Genomic DNA, 17279 nt, shown 5'->3' with positions numbered 1-17279 from the left:
TGACCACTTTGTCTCTTCTCGAAAATAGCTTTCTGTTGTCGCCCTTCTTTGGAGGGGCCGCCGGCATGCCCGGGGCGGCCAATGCATTCCCAGTTCCCGACGAGAACATGCGCCACGCCTTCGAGCGGGAGATCGCCAAACTGCAGCAGCAGCACCAGCAGCAGCAGCAGCAGGCGGCCCAGGCCCAGGCCCAAGCCCAGGCGGTGTCCGGCTTTCCCAACTTCTCCAGTCTGATGGCCCTGCAGCAGCAGGTGCTCAATGGCGCCCAGGACCTCTCGCTGGGCTCCGTCAAGGATATCAAGCTGAACGGGCAGCGCGGCTCGCTGGAGCACAGCAGCAGCAGCTCCAAGGACGGTGACCGCGAGGATCCACGCGACTATCCGCAGTCGCTGCACGGCCGCAAGTCCGACACCCCGGCCCCGCCAGCACCGCCAGCCCCTCCCTCGGGCAGTGCCGGCAGCGTGCCCGGCTCGGCCAACAGCCTCTCCAGCGCCAGAGACGGCGTTGGAGCCGGAGCAGGATCCGTAGGAGCGGGCAGCCATGCCAGCAACTCGGCCGCCCCCAGTCCGCTGAGCAACTCGATCCTGCCGCCGGCTCTGAGCAACCAGGGCGAGGAGTTTGCGGCCACCGCCAGCCCCCTGCAGCGAATGGCGTCCATCACCAATTCGCTGATCACTCAGCCGCCGGTTACGCCGCACCACAGCACTCCGCAACGCCCCACCAAGGCGGTGCTACCGCCCATCACCCAGCAGCAGTTCGACATGTTCAACAACCTCAACACGGAGGACATTGTGCGGCGCGTGAAGGAGGCTCTCTCCCAGTACAGCATCTCGCAGCGCCTCTTCGGTGAGTCGGTGCTGGGCCTGTCCCAGGGCTCAGTCTCCGACCTGCTGGCCCGCCCCAAGCCCTGGCACATGCTCACCCAGAAGGGACGCGAGCCCTTCATCCGCATGAAGATGTTCCTCGAGGACGAGAATGCCGTGCACAAGCTGGTTGCCAGCCAGTACAAGATCGCGCCCGAGAAGCTGATGCGCACCGGTAGCTATTCCGGCAGCCCCCAGATGCCCCAGGGCCTGGCCAGCAAGATGCAGGCCGCCGCCCTGCCCATGCAGAAGATGATGAACGAGCTGAAGCTGCAGGAGCCCGCCCAGGCGCAGCACATCATGCAGCAGATGCAGGCCGTCGCCATGTCCGCGGCCATGCAACAGCAGCAGCAGGCGGCCGCTGCTGCCGCCGCCGTTGCCGCCCAGCAGCAGAGCCAGCACCAGCATCCCCATCAGCACCCCCATCCACATCCGCACCAGCAGCACCAGCAGCACCAGCACCAGCAGGCGGCCGCGGCCGCCCAGGCAGCCGCCGCCCTGCACCACCAGAACATGCTGCTCACGTCACCGGGCCTGCCTCCCCAGCATGCCATCAGCCTGCCAGCCTCGGGTGGTGCTGCGTCCGCCGTCGGCGTTGGCTCCAATCCCGGGGGCCAGGGCAATGCCGGTGGACCCGTTGGGCCACCCTCAGGGCCGGTGGGCGAGAAGAAGCCCATGCTGATGCCCGTGCACGGAGGCGCACATGCGCCCAATGCCATGCGCAGCCTGCATCAGCACATGTCGCCCACCGTCTACGAGATGGCCGCCCTCACCCAGGACCTGGACACGCACGACATCACCACCAAGATCAAGGAGGCTCTGCTGGCGAACAACATCGGCCAGAAGATCTTCGGCGAGGCGGTGCTGGGCCTGTCGCAGGGCTCCGTGTCGGAGCTTCTCAGCAAACCGAAGCCCTGGCACATGCTCTCGATCAAGGGCCGGGAGCCGTTCATCCGGATGCAGCTGTGGCTTAGCGACGCCAACAATGTGGAGCGGCTGCAGCTGCTCAAGAACGAGCGGCGGGAGGCGAGCAAGCGGCGCCGCAGCACCGGGCCCAACCAGCAGGACAACAGCAGCGACACCTCCAGCAACGACACCAACGACTTCTACACCAGCAGCCCCGGACCCGGCTCCGTGGGCTCCGTGGGCGGTGCGCCGCCCAGCAAGAAGCAGCGCGTGCTCTTCTCCGAGGAGCAGAAGGAGGCGCTGCGCCTGGCGTTCGCCCTCGACCCGTACCCCAATGTGGGCACCATCGAGTTCCTGGCCAACGAGCTCAGCCTGGCCACACGGACCATCACCAACTGGTTCCACAACCACCGCATGCGGCTCAAGCAGCAGGTGCCCCACGGCCAGCCCGGCCAGGACAACCCCATACCGAGTCGGGAGAACACCAACGCGACCCCCTTCGATCCCGTCCAGTTCCGCATCCTCCTCCAGCAGCGGCTCGTCGAGCTGCACAAGGAGCGCATGGGCCTGGGCGGAGCGCCCATCCCCTACCCACCGTACTTCGCGGCGGCCGCTATCCTCGGACGCAGTCTGGCGGGGATACCGGGCGCCGCGGCTGCTGCCGGAGCTGCCGCCGCTGCTGCGGCCGTCGGTGCGGCTGGCGTTGGTGTCGGAGATGAACTGCAGCTGCAGGCCCTCAACCAGGCGTTCAAGGAGCAGATGAGCGGCCTGGACCTATCCATGCCGACGCTGAAGCGCGAGCGCAGCGACGACTACCAGGACGACCTGGAGATGGACGCCAGCGGCCACAACATGAGCGACAACGAGTCGCTGGAGGGCCAGGAGGCGGAGGACAAGGCCGTCTCCGAGTACGAGAAGATCCTGCAGAAGTCCGCCCTCGCCTCGGCGGCAGCCGCCTACATGAGCAACGCCGTGCGCAGCTCCCGCCGCAAGCCTGCGGCCCCCCAGTGGGTGAACCCTGCTGGCAGCACCACCCCCAATGCGGGACTTGCAGCGGCAGCCGTGGCAGCGGCAGCAGCAGCAGCCGCAGTAGCGGCACAGTCTGGCGCCGGCAGCGATAGCGAGCGCATCATCAACGGCGTCTGTGTGATGCAACAGGGCTCCTCCGACTACGGTCGGGACGAGGCTGATGGCAAGTCCGTGGAGGCTGGCGGCGGCGACTCGGAGCACGAGCACGCCCAGCTGGAGATCGACCAGCGGTTCATGGAGCCCGAGGTGCACATCAAGCAGGAGGAGGACGACGACGAGGAGGAGGACCAGAAGCACCAGCAGCTGCAGCAGCAGCTGGATGGTGGCCTCGACTGCGAGGCGAGCGAGGCGGAGAAGAAGCTGAAGGTGATCAACGAGGAGAAGCTGCGTCTGGTGCGCGTGCGCCGCCTGAGCAGCAACGGCGCCCCAGGCCAGGCAGACTCCGAGGAGTCGTCAGCGGCCTGTATCGCCGCCACAGAAGCTGCTGGCAGCGGGGCTGTGGCAGCCGCCCAGGCGGTAGCCAGTGCCGCGCCAGCAGCCGCGTGGAACTACTAGGACAGTGCAATGATCAACGATGGGGAGGCAGATGCAGATGCAGATGCGGATGGCGATGGAGACGACCGTTTACTTGTGATTAAGTTTGGATGTTTAGACCTAGACGTAGACCTAGACCCAGGACTCGCCTCGAGCGGGCTAGATATATCGATACATAGCACCTAGATCGTAGAGAACTCTATTTTTTTCTGTTTTTTTTTATCATACTACATACAATACCATACAATACAATACAATACCTATGGGACTTAGGATAGGATAGCCTTAGGTCTGGTTGCCCGGAGTTGTAATAATTGTAGCTAAAAGTTTAGAGACGCTATGCGAGGAGCGCAAAAGTATTAAAAGCACCCAATCCCCCATATCCCCTATCTACCCATCTACCCAAAAAAACAAAAACAAGGCCCCCACTGACTTGCCCAAGAACTTTAACCAAAAGCCAAGATCCAATGATAGCGAAAGAGATCTTGCAAAGATTTTTTTTGATTTGTTTCTACTTGAAGACTGTAAGCGAAGGCGGTAGGATGGATAACTATACATATATTTTGTTTGTCGATCTATTTTTAACACGATTACGATTATGAATATGATTACGATTATGATAATGAATTATGAATAATGACGATGATGATATAGGACTAGGACTACGCACATTATTCAATGGTTGAGTGTACATACAGACTAAACGAACCAGAGAAGCCGTTCTGTACATAGACTCCTCGCGAGGCATGATCTTTCTTTCGTTATTTCGTTCTTCCTTCGTACTCCACCAGATCCTCCCGATCCCCCCTGAGTCCCGACTTGTTAAACTATCTTTTGATCTCAAGCAAAACACACAAAACGAAAGGAGAAACGAGAAGCGATTAAGCAGAAGCGAAAGCAAAATAAGAAAAGAAAACCCAAAGTAAAAGATAGTTGAAAGCAAGAAAAATGCCGCGAGGAAAATGTTTGTCCCCTTTCCCTTTTAATTTTGTTTTTTTTTCTTTAATACATATTTGTTGAATCAAAGTTCATTGAGAAGAAGGGAAAAAAATTGTGAGGAAAAGAATAGTAGAGAAGAGAGGGGAAGCGAGAGCGAAACGTAAAATATATAACAATAAATTTTGTAAATTTTGAATTTACGTAAAAATCACACACACACACACACCCCACACACACACACAATGATAACAAATTGAATAATTCATAATTATAGCAAAAGTAAAACCGCAAAATGCACTAAATTATTATTTATAATCTACTTACTCTATAAATAATTATGCATATACATAAATATATATATAGACATATATATATATAGTATATACATACATATATGAATATATGAAAAATCATATGCGTGGAGGGAGAATCGGGGAGTTTATCAACGTAGCCTAACGATAATTTAAATTCGCATTAAACCCCTAGCATAAATACCAACAATTTCTTCTGTGACACTCATATATTTCGAGATGGAAGCGAAAACAAAACACGAAAAACTTTAAAACACAAACCGCATATCGTACTAAAGAAATTACATAAAAAAGCAAACAAAAAAAAGCAAAAAAAAAAAACAAAAACAAACATTTAAAAACCCTAATCTAAGAGAGCCAATTTTTTTTTTGCCTAGAGCCTAAGTTTACAAGGTAATCGTAAAATTAAACAAATTTCAAAAATAAAAACCAAAAGCAAGAAAAAACCACAAAAAAAAATGAATCTGTTTTCCTAAAAACGAACAACAACAAGAAAAAACCAAACCATTTTTAAGAATATTTAATGCAACCTTTTTTTTCCTAGGCTAAATATTTAAGCGTAAAAATCAATTTCTCAAAACCAAAAAGAAAATATTAAAACAAAAGCAACAGCAAAACTAAATAAATTAAAAATACACAAAAATAAGAAACATTTTTGCATAGGCCCGAAATTTGCCGCGTTATTATTATTATTATTATTATTATTACATACATATATATGAAAAGTAAATGGAGAGGTTGAAGAAGGAAGGAGAAGGAGAAGATGGAAATAAGGAAACGAAAAAATACCAACATATACCAAACACATTTCAGATACCTAAAAAAATACAATTTGCGTCTCCAAACAAAATTTATTCAAGAATAAAACAAAAAAAAAAAAAAAACGTAAAGCAAAAATATTAAGCCAATATTTAAAAAATATGCAAAAGACAAGTGTCAGCAAATCTGTTGAGATCTTCTTTAATTTATATATATATATATATATACATATAGACATATGTACATATATATAGTTTTTCCAATCGACATTTCCTTTCCTCCTGTTTGTGTTTAAGTAAACGTGTTAAATACTTTGCATTTTCATACGCTTTAGCTAATGGATAAATTACACCTAATATGGATATGATAAACAATATATATGAAAGTAAATATATATATAAAATATATATACAAAATATGGAATACAATGATGGTGGGACCGGGACCCCTGAGAAGACCCCACCCCCAGAAAACCCACACGACACGATGAAATTGTTCGCAACTTTTAGTTCTAATTATTTCGTAGTACACAACTTTTTTGTCTTTGTATTTTTATTATTATTATTATTATTATTGTAATTATTATAATATATATATATGTATATGATATATATGATATATATATATAGAGGAAGGAAGGAAGAGAAGAAGAAAAAACAAAAGCAAACAACATACCAATAATACATGAACATGAACGAAACTTTATCAAATAAAAATGTTTTATTAAACGAAAAAAAAACCCATCGAGAATCCTTTTTTTATTTTCCACAAATTTTCCACAAGAAAAACCAACGAATCCTTGCTCCGAATCCAAAGGCCTTTTGATTTCACTTAGCAAATCGGATGCCGCTGAGGAACGAAAGTACTCGCAATCTCTTATAAATCTCGTATCCCTTCCTGAACCCGCCCACAACCCACCCTTATAAACACAAACACACACTCGCACGCACACACACACACATACACGCAAAGATTGGCTCAGATATAGCATACTTTTAGGGATCTGGAAATAAGATAGCTCTCGTGCTATACAAGCCATCTGAGCCATATGTTTATATATACAAATATATGCATGAACAGCATTTTTATGCATATGCATACACATACACACATATATATAAATAGTCACATATATATACATAATATGCGGTGCTAGCCAAGTAAATTAAAGCAACAGAATACATAAATAAAGCAAAATATATTGAAGCAAACACACAGATACATATACATATGGTATATAGTATATGGTATAGTCACGTAGGCAGATGAAATTTTTTGCATAGATCCATATATCCTTAGGCAGGCAGAGCAGAGGGAGAAACATACGTAATTAATTTTAAACTCGATCAAGCAAGAAAAGAAGATAAAAACACAATTGATTAAATCAAAACTTGAGCTGTAAATATATACAAAATAATTATGAAATGATATGAGATGAGATGAAATGGTACGAGTATATGCGAATCGATCTTAGTAATTATGAAATTATGAAAAATATCCTTCCAATTTAAAAACACACAACAACAAGAACAAGAACGAGAACAGGAGAGAATGTGCTCTACTTTTTATACTCCAAATGAAAAGATAATTAATTGTGAGCAATTGCAGTTTTTTAAGCTCAACTTTTGTAGAAAGTTCTAAGGAGAGTTGCATATGTATGTACATCTATATGGATACGGATATGAATATGAATATGAATGAATTTAAGCCCATGGTGATATACACACACACACATAAACACACAAAAATATACACACACATACTGATACGGATATACAATTTTTAATCAATGCCAAGTATCCCCCCTCGTTCAACCCCGCGTTTAGCCCCTGTAGCTGTACATATGAGAAACCATAGTGAAACGTGAGATTTCACATCCGGAAAAAGAGAGGAACCTAAGAACCTAAGAAGAAAACAGAAAAACCAGACCATATCAATATTATGTTTAAAGCATTACGATTAATAATACGATTAATATGCGAGCTATTTTACAAGACACGAAACCGAACGCAAAGGCGAAACAGAACCCAACCCATGGGGGCACCATGTCTTGATATAGCCAGATAAAGTTAACCAACTGATAAACCGATATAGTATATACATGCAAATCTCTATAGACATACAAAGATAGTTGAAAGATAAAACCGTAGTTAACACACAGCGATTCTCCGAAAGCCGGCAACCCCTAAGTTTTTCACCAACAATGATCTTAACGAGAACCAGCTCCGTTTTTCAGTTTGAAATCCGCCCAAAAACAAAAAAAAGAGGAATACAAAATAATGATGACAGAATGAAAATTAACAACAATTAAGATTCTTAAGAATATTAGCAAAATGTGCCCAAAAAAACAAAAACCAAAGCAGCAAAAATATCAAAAATATACATACATATAAACGAAATTAAATGCAAGAAAACCATACATAGATATATATACATATATATATATATATATATTATATATATACATACATAGAAACTAAACTTAAGAATAAACAATTTTTGGCAAGCCTCGATACCATTTTCTAAGATCTAAGCAATCCAACAAGAAAATTTACCCCAAAATAAGCATAAATGAGACATATACACACACACAAACACACACACATTTTTTTGTAGCATTTCTTGTATAAATGCACACGAGCATTGAATAAAAAAAAGGCATATTTTTTTTTAAACCTAAGCTAAATCGTAATTGATCTTTGATTTGAATCATTGAAAGTACGAGTACTCCCGAATACGGCAGTGTACTTCCGTAAAACGAGCATTTTGCAAATAAAATCAAATGAAAACAGAAACCGACACTGCTGCAAAAACAATTATCAAAAAATTATATTAACAAAGTGGCAAAGGAAGAGACGGAGGCGACGGTGAAGAGACGCACGAAATAATGAAAATATAAATATTAATAATATGATTAATAAACTAGTTTATATAGCATGTAAAACTGAACAGAGAAATCAAATTCAATAAAGACGAATCTACTGTATTCCAATCGAATGGCTAGTATTAGTAATGGGTAATGGTCTCTGCAAAGTGCAGTTCTGGGAGAGCGTAGAACAGGAGGGAATTTCGATACAGTTCCAAGGTTCGACCTCATCTATATTTAAGTACGCTTCTTCCGAATGCTTCTTCATTCATAATTCGTAGGGCGAGTAATCATCAGAATATCGTATGAAATGGCAGCTGGAGCTGGAAAATCCGTGGAAAACTTTGCTTTTTTACCACACATTCTTAGAAAATAACGGGCGGTAACGTTGTAGGCCTCGGAAAGGAAATAGTCATATCAAATCGGTTATTGATGCTAATAAAAAATATGTATACTGTATAGGATCGCAAACGCTTCCTTATGGGTGTTACAGCAATCCACACCCATCAGAATACTAATTTATCCCTAAACTCTTCAGTACTGGAAGTCCGGAAAGCCGTATCGCTTACATACGCCGGATGCCAGAGCAGACATCAACTATTCTGGCTGCTATCTAAAAGTGAATTTCAATAAATCAAGTCATTGAGATCTCCTTCGAGATCCTTCCCTTTGGCAACGGATAACTCGGGAGTCTATGCGAAAAATGCCAAAGACTATTTTATTTTGTATACTCTGACAAATTGAGCGTTTCAAAACACCGGGTTACACTTTGAATATTCGTGGAAATTCTAGTATAAAGATGAGCTTGGACAAGTCAAAATTGGACCAGATTATCCAGGAACTAACTGGATTGACGGGCGGGGAGAACTGCACCCTGTCGAAGGAGGTGATCGTGGCGCTGTGCAGAGAGGCGCGCGAAGTGTTTCTGAAACAGCCGATGCTCCTGGAGCTGGAGGTGCCCATAAAGGTGTGCGGCGATGTGCACGGCCAGTTCACAGATCTGCTTCGAGTCTTCAAGGCGTGTGGATTTCCGCCGGAAACGAACTATCTGTTTCTGGGCGACTATGTGGACAGGGGCAAGCAGTCGCTGGAGACCATCTGCCTGCTGATGGCCTATAAGGTGCGCTATCCGGAAAACTTTTTCCTGCTGCGCGGCAATCACGAGTGCGCTGGCATGACGCGTCTGTATGGCTTCTACGATGAGATAAAGCGGCGCCACAACGTACGAACGTGGCGCCAATTCACCGACTGCTTCGACTGCTTTCCGGTGGCCGCCGTCGTGGCTAACCGTATCTTCTGCTGCCACGGCGGCCTGAGCCCTTCACTCGAGAGCCTGAACCAGATCCGGAACCTCGCCCGCCCCACGGACATCCCCAAAGAGGGCTTGCTCTGTGACCTTCTATGGGCGGACCTGAACCGCACTGGCTTCGGTTGGGGCCACAACGACCGAGGCGTGAGCTTCACCTACGACGAGAAGATCGTAACGGAGTTTCTTGCAGCCTACAATTTCGACCTGATGATCCGCGCCCACGAGGTCGTCGAGGATGGCTACGAGATGTTTGCCAACCGACGCCTCATCAGCATTTTCACGGCCCCTAACTACTGTGGACTGTGGAACAACGCGGCGGCAGTGATGTGTGTCAGCGACGAGCTCGTCGTCAGCTTCGTGATCCTGGATCGCACAAACTTTAAATAGCAATAGAACCTAACACTCGATATGTTTCCGGAACAGCATAAAATCGATCACTCTTGAAAAATATACTAATGCTGTAAATATTCATAGCGAATATTACGATGCCTTTTTTGTACGGATTGACAATCTAACCGCAGTAGTAATCGCAGTAGTAACCAATCTAACCGTATTAGGTGGAAGCCTTAACGAAGCACAAAATATTACTTTTAACATTAGCTCATCGTTAGATCCTTTGCAGTGTGTAGCTGACTCGTTTTGATGGTATTGAAAACTTTTCGCTGGTTTCTGAACTGGGGTCCATGAAGATTCGTTACTATGGCTGTGTTTCGATCTGTGTTTGAGGTAGATCTCAGCTCATCCAATACCCCCGAACTTCTTTGGGTACATTTTCTCGAAGAAAGCGTAGGACTTAAGTTTTGAAACTGCAGACTCCAGATATTTGCCCTCCATGTCTGGGATAAGTTCCATTTCGATGCAGTATCATGCTTTTGAAGTGACCTTTTTGCAGTTATTATCGATGTTACATAGCTTCTCCTTATTGTACTTATCGGGCTCGCTATTGCTATAAAATGAGTGAATCGCATCTCTTGGAGCTACACGGCCGTCGCGTATTCAGAGCCCAAGCCACTGAAAATTCTCAGACGACATTTCGCCGCATGTCAAGTTATTTAGTGGTCTTGCAATAGGTTGGTCGGGAAACTATTATAAACATATTTACAGATTTTTTAAGTTTTTATATTTATTTAATTGGAAATTTATTTTTCTACATTTAATTTGCACTAATTTTTCCGAAATCGTAAGCAAATATTTTACGAAAACCGGAACATATTTAATTATACCCGATACTCAAAATGAGTATTGGGGTATATTAGATTTGTGGTAAAAGTGGATGTGTGTAACGTCCAGAAGGAATCGTTTCCGACCCCATAAAGTATATATATTCTTGATCAGCATCAATAGCCGAGTCGATTGAGCCATGTCTGTCTGTCCGTCTGTCCGTCCGTCTGTCCGTCTGTCCGTCCCCTTCAGCGCCTAGTGCTCAAAGACTATAAGAGCTAGAGCAACGATGTTTTGTATCCAGACTTCTGTGATATGTCACTGCTACAAAAATATTTCAAAACTTCGCCCCGCCCACTTCCGCCCCCACAAAGGACGAAAATCTGTGGCATCCACATTTTCAAAGATACGATAAAACCAAAAACGCAGAATCGTAGAGGATGACTATATGTTTTAGAATGTAAGATCTCAATCAGATCGTATAATTATTGAAGCCAGAATCAAGAAAACAATTTCATTCTTTCTCGCTCTGTCTCTCTCTAACACACAGGTTTCATGGTCGGTTTTGTCAATTGCAAAATATGAGTTCAAGGATCTCAGAACCTATAAGAGCCAGAGCAACCAAATTTGGTATCCACACTCCTGTGATATCGGACCTTGACCGTTTCGTGTCCAAATTTCGCCACACCCCCTTCCGCCCCCGCAAAGGACGAAAATCTGGGGCATCCACAAATCTCAGAGACTATTAAGGCTAGAGTAACCAAATTTGGTATCCGCACTTCTGTTAGATCTCACTATAAAACGTATATCTCAGAATTTCACCCCACCCCCTTCCGCCCACACAAAGAACGAAAATCTGTTGCATCCACAATATTGCACATTTGAGAAAACTAAAAACGCAGAATCATAGATAACGACCATATCTATCAGATTGCTGAATCTGGACCAGATCAGATAATTTTTATAGCCAAAAGGAACAAATCAATTTGCACTGGCTACGCAGCGCCCGACGTCACGCTCAGACTGATTTTCTGTCTCTCTCGCACGCACTCTTTGTCGTGTCGTTTAATATTAGCGGCGTCTGCCGGAGGAGAGCCATACTGACTTAGTATCGGGTATAACTGTAGAGTTGCGGTGTCCGCAGCAACTCACAACGTTCCCCCTTGTTTTTCTATACGTACGCAGGGCTTTCAAAAATGGATGATAGTAGCCGTTCCCAGAAGAGACGAATTGATTTATTGGTTATTGTGGAGAGAGGGAGATTTTGGTAAGACTCAAACCGCGAACTATCGCAATTTTTCTGGAACCTTGTGTGTGCCCCCACGAAGGCCCGGGAACGAACGCATCGGCGTGGTGCAACGTACATATACATATATCCAGGATGGAGTAGCTGCCATTCTGGGTCTCCTGTTCCCGCGTGCGACTGCAGCTGATACGTCTAGGCGGAAACCTGGCGGCTATTCCTTCGCTTCAGCTTCTTGAGTATTGATGTGGCCTTGTCTATATTGTCGGGCTACCAGCCAATGTGCGACTGAGGACGCTATAGCACAGCAGGCGCCCATTCTAAATTCCCAGTTTCAGAGATTTGTTTGGTTTTTCCCTTTAGTTTTTTTCGATATCGATTTAGTCTCACGACTTTTAGACAAAACTTTTCTCAAAATTCCTTAATGAACTTTTAAATTTTTGGTCTCTGATCTCTTACATCACCTCTGTATCGCAATGAGTAACGGGAGTCACGCGCTGCCACCAAACGGAGATGGCGATCACGAGGAGTCGTCTCCCTGGCTCGCATTGATGGACACAGATGCGATAGAGGACAACTTCACAGAGCACTATGGCGCTGAAGATGTGCGCGACGAGCTGCGCCACATAATGGAGCGCTACAATGATGCCCTCCCAGGTGCCGATGTCGATGGACAGGTAAGGTCATGGCAGTCCCTGGCTCAGGATGAGGACCATTCGGCCAACTCACTATCGGATTCCACCTCCGTGGTGACGCTTAACACGTCACCGGCCAGCACCAACATTGCCGAGCAGTATGAGAGTCGGGATCGTGATCGCGGAGAGCCCCCGAGGGTGAACATAGATGGGTTGCCGCCGCCATCCCTTAATCTCCCGTCCATTCACTCGTTGCCCCATCTGCTGGCAAGGCCACCCTTGGCTGGCCAATTGCGTGGATTAGTACCAAAGCTTAACGCCCAGCCCACTGGTGAGAGATCGCCTCGCCACGTGGGGCTGATGGGCAAACTGAACAAGGTGCGACTGCTGGGCGAGTTGGTGGAAGTGGTGGAGGCCGTACAGGGTGAGGAGGACTTCTGCGCACAGCTCAGCCGTCGGCTAATGGAGTTCCGTCGAACGGGCTTTCGCGATATGGAGCCGCTAATCTTTGGCAGCGAAGAGCAGGCTGAACTGTTGGGACAACCGCTGGACCGATACCACTTTGCCGAGGCCATTGCCTATCTGGACCAGAATATGCGCCTCGACAAGGATCTCTATCAGCTCGCTGAAGACTCCCTCAAGAAGTTCAAGACGCAACGGGCCGTGATGTACTCGCGGGCTAGTGCGGCCCAGAGCAAGTTTTATGACCTGCTCGACCAGCTCGTTGAAGGCGAGAATTGCAGCGATATGAACATGGTAAGCAGTGCCCACTCGTTCACAAATTCTTTGCCCCTTACCATTAGCTGTATATACTGTATTTCCTCTAATATCTTCCGCAGAGGGTGCGCAGCGAGCTGCACGAGTTATCTGGGGCACAAAAATGTATGCGTAGGGTCACCAATCAGCTGATGTTCCACCCCCTCTCGGAGAAAACCTACAGCGAGGTGAGCCCACTGCGCACATCCACATCCCCATCCCAATCCTCTACAGCCCTAGCTGAACCGTACCACACACCCTTTACAGACAATGCGCATGATCAAGTGCCTGGTGGCCAAACTCTGCGTCCTAATGCCATTCCACATACCGTGCACCGTACGCTGGGGACTGATTCGCAACGAGGAAGTTACCTGCCTAACTGACTCGCTTACCGAGGACCTCTCGTCCCTGCACCTGGAACTCAGTCAGCAGCGGAAGCAAGTGTTACTCGACCGCAGCATGGAACAGGAGCGTGCCAGCGGCCATCTGCTGGAGCTTCATGTGGGGAGCTCCAACGCTTCGGAGGAGGAGATGTTCGAGCCTCAGCAGGTCTACGACTCGGGCTGCAGTACAGACAGAGACTCTGAGAGCAGCTCCACCACGGACCAGGGGCGCAGCATCGACCACCGATCGGTCCAGCAGAGCGTGGCTGAGACGGCAACTCGCCAGCAGAACTTCTTGGAGTGCATGAGGCGTTACAAGCAGCTCGGCCTACACCTCTTCCCATTCGACGTCAATTGTCGGAGGAGCGAGCCAGGACTGCCCAACGACATTTCGGAATCGGAGGATTCGTCTACCTCGCAGTCGCCTGCAGAATATGAAGATATTGGCGACATGGCCGATTGGCCCACACCAAGTAATCACTCTGGTCTCTTTCCCATCGAAGACCACGAGGGACCGCCCTCCGACGACACTGAGCGGACCGTCAGTTTTAGTGACGAAGTAATCTACGCTGATCCATACTGATCAAGAGTTTTTGAACTCCCAGCTGTGCCCGTTCAAAAGCTTTCGTGCTGTAAAGGGGCGCACATTAAAATTCTCAGTATAGATACTAAAAAAAACTAGTTCTGAGATATACGAGTATAAATAAACAAGAAATAAAAGCGAAAATAGCTTCAAAACTTTTGCAATCTCCTTTATGACCACGATATAGGATCAAGATACAAAAGATACTTTTGGATCCACCTTCCACCTTGGGTATTGAACAGTATAACAACTTCAACAACCACGACCTGAAGACAGTTTCTACATTATTTATTGATGTCAAGTCATCGTGGGACTCGATAGAAATCATCGCAATAACATAAATAATAATAATAATTTAGTTTAATAATAAAATATAACATTTGTATATAATTCTGCCTCGTCGCAGGCGGAATAGTTTCCAACCTGCTTTCTGTTTTTAATCCGTTGATTTAGTATACACTATCTGAGCCGGCAAACTATTATGTATTCCCAATGTATGGATAATCACATATGCTGTTAATCAACTACCACCAAGTCAGCTCGATGAAGATCCCATCCCTAGGAGATTGCATACTGGTCACAACCTCGTCCGGATAATTGGTGCACCGATAGGCATCGAGGATTTTGTTCGGCTCGACGATCTCAGAAGGACGCACTACACGTAACAGCTCATCGACAGATACAAGCGGGAGCCGTACGAGCGACACCACTAATTTGATGTCCTCGTTCGGATTCTGTGGAGCCTGCGACTAGATTCTTCTGCCGATATTTGGCTAGATTTGGCAGATATTTAACCGACTCGACTTCCAGCAAGCCATACAAACCGAAGAAAGACCAAAGATGCGGTATTACGGAGAAATCTGAAAGGTTTAAGCCTCGTTGGCTATTCAAAAGTATTTATCCAAGACAGAGCTGTAAGCTGATATCAACAGATGGGTGGTGAATAGTTTATTTATTGTATGACATACACAATTCGCTTATACACAGTGATGCAGGCCCAAAGGTCAGTCCCAAATCTGCGTAGCATTTGGTTTTTTTCGTACCTTTTTTGGTTGGTATTTTTTATATAATTTAGCAACAAACGATAGCCAAATGGATGCTTTCATTTCAATTGGTTTTTGTGTCTTGTTTGTTTTTTTTTTTTGTGTTTTTGGTTTTTGGTTTTACATCAATCCAAAAAGTAGAAAAATGTTATTTCTAAAAAAATACAGGGTAACATTTAGCTCTCATCCAATTTGTCTTTGCTTTCGTTTACACATATGTATATGTATTGTATATATATAAATATAATTCATATTTAATTTGCTTAATTTTGTTGGTTGTTTTTTTTTTTTTTTTGGTTTTGTTGTTGTTTTCGTAAACTTTCGATATATTTTGTTAATTTGTCTATACTTTTGTGTTTTGTTTTTTTTTTTTGTTGTTGTTTGTTATTCTTTTTTTTTTTGTACAGAGGTTTTAGAGACATTAAAACAGGCGCTATTTGAAACCTTGGAGGGCAAACAGATTGATCATCCTATTCTTCAGAGATATATATGTGTATGTACATATGTTTGTATTTATGTATGTGCTATATAAGTAGATATCAGATCGCACAAAAAGATTTTTCAAAAGTGACATAGAGACGGCGCTCTATTCGATTGCTTCGAGATATACATGTTTCTTGCGATACCCTGTAGACTTTGCGTGTGTGTGTGTGTGTGTTTATGGCATACAACAAGGCTATATCAAAGGCGGGGCTTGCGGAGCGAGGAGTCCTGGCTTCAAGCTAACACTTCCATTAACAAATCCGTGAAAACTGGCAACAGTGCGGCGTTCAATCAAAGCTTCAATCAGTGGAGCGGGTACCAAGGGCAGGCACTTACAATAGCTAAACATAAACCGACATCTATCGATCCTACGGATCTCCCCTAAATAGTTATCTAAATATAAGTATGTACAACTATGGACTATATTCACAGTTCACGACCCGTCAACGAAGGAAAAGCGCATGATGAGAAAGTGTATCGAGGGAAATCACCATGGCCGGACGTCTTCCTTTAGAGAGAGATAGAGCTTTACTATATCACCGTCGATCCATTATTAGGGAACCCAACCCCTTCAGTATTAAAAAGCCAGTCGGAAAGCGCGCTACGTTTCGCCTCAACACTCGGTGCTCCGGTGCTCCGGTGCTCCGATGCTCTCTTCTTACAGATACTAATCGGACTCTGAGTTCCCCTCACATATTGATTCCCGATTCAGTCGGTTCCGGCATACACAAAAACATAACGAAACAAACGAAATTATTTCACATTTTGATTTGTGTGTATTTGGTATGCAAAAAAAGTTTTAAAATCAAATATATATACACATATATGTATATATATATATCTCAATAATAATAGTAATAATAATAATAATAATGATGTTGCATAATAATAAAATATAAGAAAAAAAAACACATTAACAAAACAGTTTTGCTCATCGCGGGCAGAAGAAGGGTATAGTACCATCGTACCGTATCGGATCAAATCGGATCGGTTCAGATCGGGTCAGGCGGATAGTCTCCACCTGCTCTCTCTTTTTTTATCCGTTGATTTAGTATGTATATATATATATATATATATGTATAATATATATGTGTGTTTGTGTATAAACAATAAAGCTTAATGGTTTATAACAATATTTATATATGTATGTATGTACTTTGCTATTGCCGTGTGTTTATGTATATAGATATTTATATGTGTAGAGTGTAGGTTGTGTGTCCTATCGCTACATAGAACTTTCAACTTTTTTAGACTTAAGCGAAAAACGACAACAACTCGTGCGGCGATTGTCTTTCGCGGGGCATGGATGATCGTGGCGTGGCATGCTGTGGTGTGGTTGGGCTCCGAGAGGGGGGCCGGGCCCTTAAGCTTAGTTATATAATTATTTTGATGTTTTCCTCCTCCACACACACACCGTTCCCCTATCCCACATGCGCTTCAAAGCCATTCTCGCATAATTAAACTAAAAAATAATAG

General features: G+C 45.4%; 3 protein-coding genes across 8 annotated transcripts in view; all 3 read left to right on the top strand.

Annotated features, from left to right (window-relative positions):
• Positions 1-6085, top strand: part of LOC108162384 (homeobox protein cut) — a 76132-nt gene extending 70047 nt beyond the window's left edge. For 3 of the 5 annotated variants that reach the window (XM_017297111.2, XM_017297102.2, XM_033396540.1), the window contains one exon: positions 29-6085. In XM_017297111.2, coding sequence (XP_017152600.1) covers positions 29-3353 — 3325 coding nt within the window. In that variant the 3' untranslated portion in view covers positions 3354-6085. The remainder of the gene's footprint in view (positions 1-28) is intronic. The other 2 variants (XM_033396548.1, XM_033396538.1) reach the window with 1 other exon arrangement.
• A 2814-nt stretch (positions 6086-8899) lies between these two features.
• On the top strand, positions 8900-9989 carry LOC108162397 (serine/threonine-protein phosphatase PP-Y-like). The gene has a single exon (XM_033396579.1). The coding sequence runs from the start codon at positions 9007-9009 to the stop codon at positions 9901-9903; it is 897 nt and encodes a 298-aa protein (XP_033252470.1). The 5' UTR covers positions 8900-9006; the 3' UTR covers positions 9904-9989.
• Positions 9990-12244: 2255 nt separating this feature from the next.
• On the top strand, positions 12245-14421 carry LOC108165157. Of its 2 annotated transcripts, XM_033396573.1 has the most exons (4): positions 12464-12597; positions 12696-13311; positions 13395-13499; positions 13579-14421. In XM_033396573.1, the coding sequence occupies exons 1-4, from the start codon at positions 12563-12565 to the stop codon at positions 14275-14277; spliced, it is 1455 nt and encodes a 484-aa protein (XP_033252464.1). In that variant the 5' UTR covers positions 12464-12562; the 3' UTR covers positions 14278-14421. The 2 variants fall into 2 exon arrangements, with proteins under 2 accessions (XP_017156712.1, XP_033252464.1); XM_017301223.2 differs by having other exon boundaries at positions 12245-13311.
• The last annotated feature ends 2858 nt before the right edge of the window (positions 14422-17279 follow it).

Source organism: Drosophila miranda, chromosome XL (assembly GCF_003369915.1).
Source record: "Drosophila miranda strain MSH22 chromosome XL, D.miranda_PacBio2.1, whole genome shotgun sequence".
Taxonomy (NCBI): domain Eukaryota; kingdom Metazoa; phylum Arthropoda; class Insecta; order Diptera; family Drosophilidae; genus Drosophila; species Drosophila miranda.
The sequence above is the reverse complement of the archived record's forward strand: the minus strand, read 5'-3'. Positions and strand labels throughout refer to the sequence as shown.